This window comes from Cheilinus undulatus, linkage group 10 (assembly GCF_018320785.1).
Source record: "Cheilinus undulatus linkage group 10, ASM1832078v1, whole genome shotgun sequence".
NCBI lineage: Eukaryota > Metazoa > Chordata > Actinopteri > Labriformes > Labridae > Cheilinus > Cheilinus undulatus.
This window is the reverse complement of record NC_054874.1, coordinates 7,198,185-7,212,140: the sequence shown is the minus strand read 5'-3', so window position 1 is coordinate 7,212,140 and position 13,956 is coordinate 7,198,185. Positions and strand designations below refer to the sequence as shown.

Genomic DNA, 13,956 nt, shown 5'->3' with positions numbered 1-13,956 from the left:
CTTGAGCCTGAGGTCATGAACTGATAGCCACACATTCTCCTTCAGGATTTTTTGGAAGAGAGCAGAATTCATGGTTCCACCAATTAGTGGTCCAGGTCCTGAAGCAGCAAAGCCGGCCCAAATCATCACACTACCACCACATTTGACTGTTGGTATGATGTTTTTTGACGAAATGCTGTGCTAGTTTCTGTCCACATGTAACGTCAGTTCACAGAATATTTTTCCCAAAATCTCAGGGATCTTCAAGATGTTTTTAGTCAAATGTGAAACGAGCCTTTGTGTTCTTTTTGGTCAGCAGTGGTTCTGGCCTTGAAACTCTCCCATTTCTGCCCAGTTGCTTTCTTATTGTTCAATCATGAACTCTGTCCTTAACTGAGTCAAGTGAAGCCTGCAGGTCTTTAGATGTTCTGGATTATTTTGTGACCTCCTAGATGAGTCATCAATGCGCTCTTGGGAGTTATTTTGGTAAGTCGGCCACTCCTGGAAGATTCAAGTTTTCTCCATTTGTGGATAATGGCGCTGAAAGCCTTAAGAATGGCTTTGTAACACTTTCCACACTGATGGATGACAATGACTGTTTCTCATGTGTTCTTGAATGTTCTTTAGACGGCGCAAGGTTGTGTTGGAGATCTTTTTAGCCTACCTCTCTTTGTTAGACCGATTCTATTCAAGGGATTTCTGGATTCAACTGGTCCGGCAGTAATCAGGTGTGTTTAATGATTACTGGGCATCATTATCAGCATCGGCTTGACTGTTATTTTACACACCACTATCAGTAATGGTCCTAAATATCTAGTTTTTATCCACACTTGAATTCTATGAGTGTCTTTTAGAGGGACCTCTAGTATTAAGCAGAAACAAGGGTATTCTTAGGAGATGAATGGCAATGAGTTAAAACAAGTAAAACATTGTCTTTTTACATTTCAAAGCCAAATGATGAAGATAAAAACTCTTGATGTAGTCGCATTATTGAGTCTAATATGCAGTGATTTCAAAGATAGCTGATGATACAGGAGCCTGATAACTATCTAGACAGGCCATCTGAAGAATGCTTTTGTTTACATGCCAGGTCAAGGGAAGGCAAGGTGTGAGAATATTTTTTCATGTTCTGATACAAGCTGATGGAGCCACAAATTCAGATCCACACAATGGCACAAGATCAAGACATTTGGCTCAGAAACTGTGACATACTGAAATGAAATGTTACTAAGACACTAGAGGTTTTATTTGCTTCTATAGTAAGAGTCTGAACCTTGTTTATTTTCCACAATGTGCAAATATCAAGGTTTTCACATAAAAAAGCTGTACAACAAAGAGAAACAGAAATCTTTAGAAAAGGCTGATGGTTGGAGTGTTGATATTAAACAAGGAATGACTGAATATATTGCAAAAAAGAGAGAAAATAAGCTGAAAATGAGCAACAACTTAGAATGACGTTACTGGTATTTAGTCGAGATGTTCTCCTTGACCCACCAGGTCAATTTGGGTCCCAATGATCACCTTCTGTTTTTCTTTTTCGTCAATAAATTGTCCCTGTTTGTTTGTTAAATGAATTGAAAATGTGTTCATTGAGAGACCACTGGTGTTTTATAGTCTATTATTTAGTTAAAGACAATAGTTTAAGAGAATACATAATTAAAAAATGTCAATCTTTGTACATAAAAACACACATTGCTCTGAAGATGAAAGGAGATGAATTATGTACAAGTCTTTAAAAGCTGGCAGGAATAAAGTGGTTGTTTGTTTCCTCTCCACTGGGTCAAGCCTCTACCTCTGCTGTGAAGACACGCCGTCGCCCCGTCCGTCGCCTGCTGTCTGCAGCTGACTGATGTTGTCCTGAAAAAACTGTTTGAGGCCGTCGTAGCCCTGAGTGAACAAATACTCCAGGTACCAGCTCCACGGCTTGGAGAGCTGAAACACACGGAAACAGATCTCAAACATCTGAAGATTTGCGTGATCAAAGCTGGCTCTCACGATCTGTGAAGTGAGACTGGTGCACATCAAACTACATGCAAGGTCTATTATAAATCACAGGAATGAAAAAGTGACCTGTCATACCTTTATGGAATTGAGGTCCATGTCCTTTCTCCCTGGCCAACACTGATAAAGAGACAACATTAATATTCATTGTCAGCCCACTGTGTTAAATCTCACAAGATCACTGCTGGATGTTGTGGTTGAACTGAACCCAAGGAGAGGTGCGTGTATTATTAAACATGATGAAACTGACATCTCATGCAGCACCCATTAATACTTAAGAGTCATTCTGTATTAATGAATCTTCTATGAAAAAGACATTAACATACATTTATCTTCCAGTTTTGTCTGCAGGTCTATTAACTAAACTTTAAAGACGGGCTCCTTGCTGATTAATCACTAACTTTAAACAGGCTGGAATTAAGAGCCTAGAGCTGGTTTTGTGAAAAGAAACAGAAGAAACATGCTGTATTTAGATAAAGAGTACCAGGAAAGTCTTAGCCCAGAAATAGGCGATATGGGTATTTTTTTTAACTCCTGTTCCCTTTTCTTTAAATCCGTAGCATCCTTTTATGGGTTTGTTACATGTTTGACATCAGTCTGTGGTCCGGTTTTGTACTAATATGTAAAGAAATTAGTTAAAACAGCTCTTTTAAAGTGAAAGCTTTTACATGTCAGAAGAGGCAGTTGCCAAAAAGAGTGAAATGAAACTGAAGAGATTTTCAGGGACTTTAAAGAACAAGACAATACAGTCATGCTACAGTAGTCAATTTAAAGTCAGATGTTACGTTAGCTTTCTACTTCTTCCAATTACAAGTGGTGATAATTTGCTAAGATCACGGAGAACATAGAATATGAATGAACGCATTACTAGTATGCAGAAAGGTAACTCACATTACACTGACGAAAAGCAAATTTCACATTAGACCACAAAGGAGAGAAATAAGCCAAGGCACACTAAAAAAACGACTTCATTGTGGCGCAATTATGAGCGAACACATTTCGCCTGTAGCTTCCTCAGGTTCGCTCAGCTGTTACACTCTAAAGTAGTTAGAAACACCCTAACACCGACAAGAGGGAAGTTTCAGGATTTTTGGTTTGACGTGCTTCTCTCTGTCCCTGCTACATGTTTAATGCACCAGCCAGCAAACATGGTTTATTTAGGGTCAATGCTATTTCTACCCCTCAGCCCTTACCTTAGACCTTCCCCTTGGTTTTGTGCGTTCACATCAGGTGAAAGGGTGTCCCAATTCTCTTTTGAGTTGAGGGCTAGGGCTAAGGGCTACATAGCCCTTGAAACAAAGATTTTTCAGAAACCGAGGGGTAAGATGAATTTCCCACCATGTACTAGTGAAATGGCAGAACGAAGTAGTATAAGGTTGGCGTATAAATATAGATATTTTTGGTATTTATAAATAATTATAGAAAACACAACAGTTTTGTTTTCACATATATCCTCTTAAAACCTTCATGCAAATATGAGGACCTTACATTTTGGCTTTCCTACAACAAAGTAGTAATTTCTGCTCGTAGAGATTTTTAATAATGTCCGTTGAAGTTTAAGTGATTTGCTTGAAATGTTGGAAGATTTTGCTGTTGGGATATTTTTGGGAATTTGCTTGGAAAATATGAAGTGTTTTCATAGAAATATTTTAGAAATTAATTTGTATTTTTTGGGGAATTAAAAAGTTCAGGTGTTTTAATGAAATTTCAAAGAATATGTTTGGATGTTTTCTTCATTTTTATGGATTTTCTTGAGAATTTATCAGTAAATGTTTTGAAATTTACAGACATCTTAGGAATAATTTGCTTTGATATCTGGGGAAATTTGCAAGGAGTTTGAGGGGAAATGTTTATTTGAATATTTAGGTTTTATGATAAAGGTTCCCTGAAAGACTTTACGTATATTTTTAAGTACTTTCTACAGGATACTTTAGAAATATGTTTAAAGATTTTCACAGAAATTTAAGCTACTTTGAAAATTTAGGAAATTTGCTTGGATTTTAGAAATGAAAATTTCTCTGTTATTCCTGTTCAAAGACAAGGCTGATGTTTTCCCCTTACTTCTCCAAAATAGGTGGGGGAAACTACAAGTCCTTTCCAAAGAAACTCTCAGGTCTCAGAGAGTATTCAATCTTTAGCTACTAGGGATGGGAGTTTATTGTATTTTCGGTATGTACACGTGTAAACACGACTAATAACTGTATAAATACATGGAAAAGATCAACACGGAGATCCATAGTATGAACGCGATGGTCTAAGCTTTATTGTCACCTTCGATGACGTACTGTTTATTGGCAGTGTATGATGATGAAAAGCAATCGAGTGGTGTCTCGTTTCTTAAGGGAAGGTTTTCAACCCTGCCCCTTACCACTCTGTTCCAAGGGGAAGGGGTAGACAAAGGGCAAAGGTTAAGGGGTAGAAATGGGATTGGCCCTAAGTGCCCTTAGCATGTCTTAGAGATGCCTGTGTTAACGTTAGTGTCTGTTACAGACTGATGAGAGCAGAGGAGAGAGACAGCGATGTCTCCTGGTCCCTAAACATTTTCCTTTATATCCTGGCCTGCAGACTGATAATGGCTTCACAGCCCTGTACAAACAATGGCCCCAATAAAATGACCGAAATATAAACATATAAAATATGAAAAAAAAAAAAATCTTATCTATTTTGCCTTTTACTACTATGAACAGGATGTCACATTTTTGCAGGTTGGAAATATTCTTAAATATAGGCTATATGATAACTTAGTTGAGCAGTTTTGGGTGTCCAGGCCATCATTTTTGTCCCTGTGACAACGAAACAGGTATCAATATCATTTGGTTCTAATATCAAAATTCAAATTTCTGGTATCATGAAAACTCTAAAAATTAGTGAAACTGACTGACTTTTAATTCTGGTGGCAACTAGCAAGGTAGAGTTTTAATTGTGTATTCATGGCAAATAGGACTACATCTTACTGGAAAGGTCACAACACAATCAGTTATAGGGCAATCAATGAAGGTCTCAGTTTCTTTACAGAGCTTCAGACCAACAGTGAACTCGTCAAGAAACAGCATTCGCAAATATTTAGCAAAGGAAGATTATCCACTAACTGACCATGACGGAGTGGCTCTCTTGCCGTTTTAAGCATGAAAATAATGTCTACTCGGCATTAGAACATGAGGACAGTAAGAATGGGTCAAAACTTAAACTGCTGAAGTTATCTGTTCTCTGAGTCCAAGTGGACATTTGTGCCACCTTTTTTGATGGCAGTTCTGAGATAACACAGTCAGATATGGTACCAGAATAATTGCCAACAGGTGGTTTAAGAGGATATTTGACCTTTAACATGATAATTTTTCTTTGTATTTCTAAAATCATTTGGTGAGATAAGCATATAGATTTTTGAGATGTAGCCATTAAAGAAATTACAGTGACCTTTTTACCTATCACTTTTTTCAAAGGAATCAGAGCAATGCCAATGTCACAGTAAGTTTGCACCTTTCTCTTTTGAGCTCACAAGTCAAGGCATCATTTACGGCCCACACTCACCTGCTGGTGAAAGTCGACAGCATAGCTCCTGAAAGCCGGGTGGTGGATGAGGTCGAAGCTCGTCCAGTATTGTGGCACGTTGCTCTTCAGCAGCAGCTCCTCCCCCAGCTGAACACCCATCCCTGGATGAAACACTCTGGAGTTCCACAGACAGTTCGTCATCACAACTACATAGTTGTTGAACTGCTGGAAGGTCTGCCGGCTGATGTGGAAGGCCTGCTGAAAAGCAAAAATCAGAAATTGAAGTGAGAGGAAATACAGAAAGGAAAAGGGGTAAGGAACTACTTTATATCTGCAGTTTCAAGTCTGATGATTGTTTTAGGCATTTAATTAATAGCTATCTACAGAGTCCATTTTTCATAATAGGCTGTTTGTGATCCCAATGATGTAGGGGACAGGAAGTGAAGAACGGCGGTTAGGAATCAGTGGGATGGAAGGAAAGAAGTACATCAAAGTCCCAAATGCACCTGCAAGCTGCAGTTAGAATTGGAAAACCAAACATTTGGTATGATCCCTGCACTTTTAGCTAACCAATTAACCTGGCATGAAGACAATATCACATATGACTCTGCCCTGCAGACCTCCTACTCAGTGTCCAACCAAATGAAAGGACACAAGTCTAGGAATAGTATGTCAACAGCAGACTATTTTACTTTTATTTATCATCCATTCTGGTATAACTCCATGATATTATTGCTTCCGCCATTGGGTGAGTACATTACGAAGTTAAAAGGTTAAAGTTTGCTTAAAGAATCTGTGGTTTTATGTAAAATTCTTTGGCTAAATGTCCTCAAAAGGTAACTTTCTTCGTCAATGGCACCGTTGTAGCTCTGTGACCCACTGACCTCTTGGTGACCCTTTGCTCTCGCTGCAGAATAAGACGTAATGTTGATATAGTGATGATTTGTGACCAGGTGTCCATGCATTGTGTTGTATTTTGAAAGAACCTGATATTCTACGCTTGTGACTTCCTTTTTTGGAGCTTTCTGATCGATGGGTATTGACGTGGTTTTGGCAGCAGCTGGCGCTGGAAATAGACCCGCAGCATATCTCAAACGAAGCAGAGCCGGCACTCCAGACTGCCACTGCCGGTCTCTGATAGACTAGAGAGGGAGCAATGTGCTCGATTCGCCAGCGGATTGCAGCGTGGCCATTGTATGTGGAATTTGGAAATTAGAGAACTAGAGCACTGTTTCACAACAGTGCGGGGTTTATTCAATGGCAAAACAAGAGGGGGTTTGGGGGCACCCCACCTGGAAATTTTGAGCATCCCACACTTAATTACCTGCATTCTGAAGAATATTTATGAGACGATTTGTGATGGAAATTCTGTTACGAAATACAAATTAACCAAAAGACAATCATATTTCCCATATAAATCTTACAATCTGCATGCATAAAAGAAGAACAAAAAATAACAGACTTAGGGAAAAAAAACATGATATTGTATAAAGATATATAATAGTAAATGTGCGTTCTAAATTTTAAGACTTCTAACTGGTAAAACTAAGACTTTTCATGCCATTAAATTTCAAGGATCGACAGGAACCCTGCTTTAGATGGAGGTTTCTCGTGCGATTTGTACATTTAATAGTCTGAATTTGTCACTGCTTCCGAGCTACAATGGTAGCTTAAGATTCTTTTCCTGCAGTTTGACCCGTTGGCACAAAACTTAAGCATTTTGATGGTGCTTTGTTGACGTGATGTCATCTTCAAAATCCTATAATAAGTACCACTGACATTTCACAGGGATTAGTGCCAGCTGCCTGATCTGTTCTCTGAGTTAGAGAGGTATTAAAATCAACAGGCTTCCAAGTCTTCATCTGAGAACATAATAAAGGTCATTTGTAGGTGGCTGCTTGTGAATTTCAAAACAACTGAGGTGAGAGATGTTAAATTTATAAAGACTGAAGTGAATCAAACAAGCGCAAATGTCACTGAGAAAAAACACAAGCCAAGAAATGCACTGAATCCAGGGCTCAAAACAGCTTTCAAATTAACTCTTCAAACAATCGCTGCTGATAAAAACTAATTTCCTGCACATTGTTTGTCAAGTGCCCTGTGAAATGGGCCAAATTACATTCTAACAGTTTTCACTGAAATAGAAATTACAGCTTGAATCAGTTTAATAATCCCACAGTGATGGGGTTTGTTTTTACCTCTGTGACTCTTTCTTGACTCTTGGCTGATGTCAAGTTCACCTTGTACCTAAAAATAAAAAAACAGAGACAAGTGAACATAAAACACTGCAAAATGGGCTTTCTTTTGGTGGCCCGTCAAAAAAACATGAAGCAATTATTTTCCAATTTCCTTTATTCTCCTATGGCATTGTTATTCTCAGTTAACGCCAAATTATTTCAGCACCCTGCCTATACACAATTAGCCATCACAGTGAGAGTCTGTGTTACTGAAGGAGGAAGATAGTAATGAAATTCAACACAAAAAGGAAAAGAGGGATTCAGTGCAATGCCTCTTAGCCTCTTATTATCATAAATCATACATAAAACAAAGGTAGAGTGAAGCTGTTTGACTGTAATGCTGTTCAAACATTAAATATGTATAAACGTACAACACAAGACATTAGGTGTTAACAGTGTTTGCTCAGCGGTGGAGTCCTGACCTGTACATGATGTAGGCCAGTCTGTCAACGCTAACAGGGTCAGTGGCAAACAGGGTGGGGTAAAAAACCCCAGGAGGAGGCATTAACACAAGGGGGAGCCCATACTTCAGAAACATGTCGCACACCTAGAGGAGAGAAAAAACAGAAATATAAGGCTGGAAGCAGAAACAACTTTTCTGATTCTATGAGAGGCTGCAACATGCTGATCTATACAGCATTGTTTAAACTTTATTTATGCTATTTCTTCTTCTAAACACAGGTTTCAACCCTCTGGAATTTTAAGATGTATCCCTTCGTTTACCCTGTATTTATTTTTTAACACGCTTCAGTAAGTCATAACATTATTTCCATGAGTGTTTTTCAAAGCTGTCTCTCTGTTTTGGAGGTATGGCAATCTCTCTGTTATGATCCTCGAATGTAAAATAGGTTGGAGAATTAGGGTGTACAATTCCCATGATTCTCTTCTGTTTTCATTGTTTATTGAAAACAGTTTTTTGTCATCTGCTGAGCATGGTCTCTGTTATACGAATTGCTCTATTTCATCAATCTAACATCATCCATCTTCTTCTTTTTTAATGTGTGCTCCTTGATCGTTATTCCCATATTCTATTCAGCTACTTTAAGTTTTTAGTGGTGTGTTTTGCTACTTTAATCTTTAATATCCTGTGTGCTGCTGATGTTGTTACCTGGAAACCCTCCAAAATTAGATGTGTATCTGAGTCATGGTAAGAGATGCTGAAGTTTAAGTACTTACTGCTTTTATCCATGATTTGTAATTTTTCCTGCCAAAGGATTTTAATCATTTACTATAGCTAATGGTTTTACTTCTCTCTCATAAAAAAGTCCTTTTGAAAACTGTGATGAGCAAATATTCTTTATTCCAAAATTGATAGTGCACCATTTCGTGGTGGTGTCCAGATTCTGACTGAGCACTGTTAAACACGATACAATGCAATGCACTGTGAAAGTAGTGAACAACCAGTGGTCACTAGCCCAGCAATATTTACCATCATGCATCACAGTTCAAAGCTTTAACACTCAGAAAGTGATGTTTGGCTGCCCTCATGACAAACATAACGTGACAGTTGGACAAGAGGAGCTCAGCAAGCGTGAATAAAAGAACACCCAACGGTTCATATTTTAAGGTCTTTTTAAAACAAATTATATATTCTGTAATTAAATGTTAAGGATTAGTACAAATAAAGTAACTCTTCTCCCATAATGATTACAGACACGAGACCATAATCTATAAACAAATAAGACTGCATGAAAATATCTACTTTGCAAAAAAGTCACAAAACTGTTTACTTATTTATCCTATATCTTTTTGTTAAAATAAATTTATTATCAGTTTCCAGTAAAATTCTAGTAATTTTTTATCCCCAGCGATTGTCATGGATACCTATGAGCCGTTGTTGCCAAAGGATTTAATAATGAGACAGTAATGACATCATTGTCCACTCCGTAGTCCACTATAAACAACTCACTTGATAGAAAAAGGAGTCAGGAATGACTGTGTGATTTTAGACACACCTCGTGTCTAACTTTAAAAAGTACATCTACATGCAGTCAAGTCAAGCTTAATTAGACAATTTAACTGGACAACTGTCCTTGTCCAAGTATGCATGCACAGGTAAAGAATTGTTTTACTGATGTGAGCACGTCCACCTTTGCTACAGTACATGGCATTATGCCGCCTTTCAGCTAGTTACTATGGACCTAACAAATTAGCAATACGTTGCTAACAAGCTAGCAAGCAGTAAACTGTATGTGGAACGATGAAAACATGGAAAAATTTTACAGCTCTGTACAGTTTTTTAAATCTTCTTCCATTATACTGGTGTGATTTTATTTATGTGAAAAGTGCTGGGAGTTGCAGTCTTCGCTGTGTGACTCAGTCAAAATTTACTTTCCTATCAGTTCCTAAAGTCTCTCCTGAAATGTGTGAAAGGAGTCCTGCAGCCTGGAGTCTGCTACAAGAGACCACACGCATGGGGAGCTGGTCCCTAAATCTTTTTTAAAGCAGATTTAAGGCACTGGAGGAAGATGCATCAGGTTGTAGATGTTTTGACTGATGACTTTCTGCTCTGTGACATAGGATTTGGTATCTTTGTGATTTTAACTGCTCTGGTTTTTGTGTTTTTGTTCATTGTGCTGCTGCCTTTCTTGGCCAGGGCACTGTTGTAAATGAGACTTTTAATCCAAGTGAGGTTTTTCCTGGTTGAATAAATTCAAATTAATAAATAAAAATGTCTACATGCACTACACTTTACACAAAATGCAATTGACACTTTCCCTCCAGCTTATTTGTTACACCTGAAGGGAGATGACAAGTCGACTTCTGCTATGCTTAGCATTCATGTTTATAGACTTACAGGTCAAGTGCAAGTGCACAATGCCTCACCTAGTCTGGTCCGGTTGTAAACGTGCAACAGTAAATTTATCTTGGTTATCTTGCTGTGCCAATCCAACTTTGATGATACCAAATTAGGACCATTCCAGTCACACTAACGTATTAAAATGCATCTTAAAAGTTTAGTTTGAGTCAGACTAACACAATACTTCTAGTTTTTCTAATTGCATGTAAACATACGGACTAAGGATGCTCTGAGGAGGCTAGTTCCATATGCAGCTAAATGCCCTTTCATTTAGCTTAACCGACTAGCCTAAGGTGGAGAAACAGCTCAGAAACAGTCAAATTCATCACAGGGTCACTGTATCAGTGGGTATATGATGTGACGATGATATGCTGTGTAGAGTGTGGCTAAAGTTAGCAGCTAGCTCCACCAGCCTTTTTCCCTCTTTGCAGATGCTTAAACGGTAACACAAAGCTTCGGTTGAGTGAGTATAACCTGCATCAGCTCACATACAACTTATAGATATTTTCTGTTTCAAAATATTGCCATAATGTGCTGTTCCTGCGGCATGCTAACAGCTAACTTCTCATGTTTACATCTGGCAGAGAGCCAAGGGAGGGCACAGGCGGGAAGGCAGCGGCCATCAGCTGATGCTACAGCGGCTTTATTACAGTTTAAAAAGAGCAGTTGATCAGGATTTCAGGCCTGCGTCTATAAAAAATGATAGATTATTAGTTTAACTAACTCAAATCTTGCGCCAGCTAATTCAAGATCTAAATTTAGCCATATATTAGCGCATATGTAATACTGACTGCTACTTTATATGTAGAGGAAGCTTCCAGTTGTGTTAAGATGCATGTTGGACTGTGAACAGTTCCCTAAAGTTTACTGTGAGCTTTTAGAAACAACTCCCCCTTTAACTGCATATTCATTTCTCTCCAAAGTGTAGGCGAGATAACAAAGGATCAAAATAACCAAACAGATCAATCGTTATCCTCAGCTCACTTACTGTCTCATAGAAATCCAAGATGAAACTTAAGAGCAGTGAGTTACAGCCTTCAAGCTGAAGCCCCACAGAAGCCAGCCGTCCCGCGAAGAGGACCAGCTCCATCACTGAATCTTTGAATCCTGACAGAGTCATGTTTCTAGGACAGAAAAGAGAGCACAGAGTCAGACACAGTTTAACCAGAACACCAGGAGTGATGTGAGTGAAATCTGTCGCACCACTCAGCCGTTTCACCCTTGGGCATGAGACAGTTCATTTTAATCCAAAGGCCAAACACTGCATAAACAATTAAGTCTGTGGCACAATCAATGATTTCTATCTCATTTGTACTCCTGCATAATATCAGGGATTAAAAATAGGAGTGAATAAAAATGGATCTCTCCACTTATTTGATCATTTATTGTTGGACTACACACTTCAGGACTTGATATTGATAAATCTCTGGTATTAAAACCTAATCAACACCAACTCCATCCTTTTATTTGGAAGCTAGAAAATCATTTAAGTCAATAAAAGGGCTGTACCTGTACACAAAGAAATTCTAATTCAGAGGATTTGCTGAATAAATGTGCTATAAATCACAAAGAAATATATAGCTCTCATACAAACTTGTGCTATCACTGCTTTTGTTGCTTCTGTCTAACAGCCTGCTAAAAAATCTGCAGAGAAAAGCAGTATAAGAAAAAAAGAACCCTGGTGTTAAATTAATTGATGGGAAAAGCCTTTTATTTTTAACAAGATTTGGCGAGTCAACTGGGACACATATAAAGGTTATTAAGTTTTTGATTATTCTAACCCACAGGGAAGAAAACCCAGGCAACATCTTAACACTTCTATTAAATCTGTAAAAAAGTGATTAAGGTTGAGAAGGCATTTCTCCAACTGAAAGTAAAGGCTAAAAGAGCGATGACCCTTTTCTTTCGGGTCTATTGCTTGCTTTTGCTCAGGGCGTAAACAAGAAGCAGCGAGTCGAAGTGAGACTCACATGGAGGTGTGGCTGTTGAGGCTAATGTCCAGGTCATCCTCCAGAGCGTACACCGAGTGCCAGGTCAGCCACTTTAACAGCATATTGTTCAGACAGTCCATAAGTCCACACTGCACACACAACAAAGAGGAAAACCAGTAAGCATACTAATTTAAACTCTAAGCTAATACAGGACCCCTAATGACTGCTTTACAATACAAGACAAACACTATTCATCTTCTCTATTAGCTCATAGCAGAAGGTTTTTGTAATTAAGGCAGAGCAGCTGCAGCAAGTTCATTCAACTTGTGCTGCAGACGAAAGCTTACCTTGAAAAACAGCGAGGATGTGAAGAAGAGCTGCATGAGGGGCTCAAAGAGGAGACGTCCTATTTCTGCGGTGGAGGAGGCAGAAGGTTACGTTTGGTTTTTTTTTTTGCTTTACAATTCAGGATGTTGAAAGGTGTGGAAGGCCTTGGTAACATATTAGTTTGGCTTTTTTCATTTTAAAGCAAGGTGTTAGGGGTTAGCTGTAGGGTGCAATGTAAGGCAGAGACTGACATAAAGAAAGAACATTGCATGTAAGAAGTGCCTGGCTGCAGACATAGGACATCCACAAATATATGTACAGTTGACATATCTGCAGGCCAAGTTATTATTATTCATTAGGGTTAGAATTATAAACCTGATTATTTGGTTGGTATTGAGATCATGATTATGAAACATGGTTACTTTGTGGTTTTATAACATCTAAATAACGTGCATTTATCATCTTAAACACTTTTAACACTTTGAAAAACAAAAAAGAGAAATAAATAATTGGGAAAACACAAATATATAAAATAATGATGTACACTTGTTCCAAATATTCGTTAATATACTGTTTTTGTTCAATTTTTCCTAGTCTATATAACTAGCAGCCAATAGGATTTTTCATTCCTCAGCAATAATATTGTAATCTAGATTTTATTCTTCAAAATTGCTTAAAACACAGTGTTCCAAATTATAATGCAAAACAGTTTCAAAGTACTTAATAGTTTCTAATGGACTAAAAATAGAAATCTGTTGTAATATTTTGCATTATGAGGCAATTATCCCAAATCAAAGCTGTTTCAAAAACATCAAAACATCTTTACAGATAAAGCTCCATATTATTATAAGAGCCCTTCCATGATATCACCTTAACAACTCTCTCTTCATTGAACTTGTAAGTCCATATATAGCTTCTGCCTGTATTTCTTTTGAGGACGCCAGAATTGGCACCCAGAGCTGCTGTTGGAGTTAAATGGTCATCCACCCTCACAGACCTTCCTTTTAAGGATGCTCCACAGGTTCTCAATAGGGTTAATTCAGGGGATGATGGTGGCCACCCCAGGATTTTTTCCCCCTTTATGCCCATAGCCGCCAAGGCCTCAGTGGGATTTGTTGCAGCATGGGATGGTGCGTTCTCTTGCATGAAAATGATTTTACTCCATAAGGCACGGTTCTTCTTTTTATACTGT

The 13,956-nt window shown here is 38.2% G+C and overlaps 1 protein-coding gene across 2 annotated transcripts in view; it reads right to left on the bottom strand.

Annotated features, from left to right (window-relative positions):
• Positions 1–1,201: 1,201 nt before the first annotated feature.
• The window catches only part of cenpi (centromere protein I), a 28,356-nt gene continuing 15,601 nt past the window's right edge, over positions 1,202–13,956 (bottom strand). Inside the window, exons 13-20 of one of the 2 annotated variants that reach the window (XM_041796939.1) lie at positions 12,785–12,849; positions 12,477–12,586; positions 11,495–11,630; positions 8,129–8,253; positions 7,668–7,716; positions 5,509–5,727; positions 2,059–2,100; positions 1,202–1,911 (exon numbers count right to left, since the gene is read on the bottom strand). In XM_041796939.1, coding sequence (XP_041652873.1) covers positions 1,768–1,911; positions 2,059–2,100; positions 5,509–5,727; positions 7,668–7,716; positions 8,129–8,253; positions 11,495–11,630; positions 12,477–12,586; positions 12,785–12,849 — 890 coding nt within the window. In that variant the 3' untranslated portion in view covers positions 1,202–1,767. The remainder of the gene's footprint in view (positions 1,912–2,058; positions 2,101–5,508; positions 5,728–7,667; positions 7,717–8,128; positions 8,254–11,494; positions 11,631–12,476; positions 12,587–12,784; positions 12,850–13,956) is intronic. The other variant, XM_041796940.1, reaches the window with a different exon arrangement.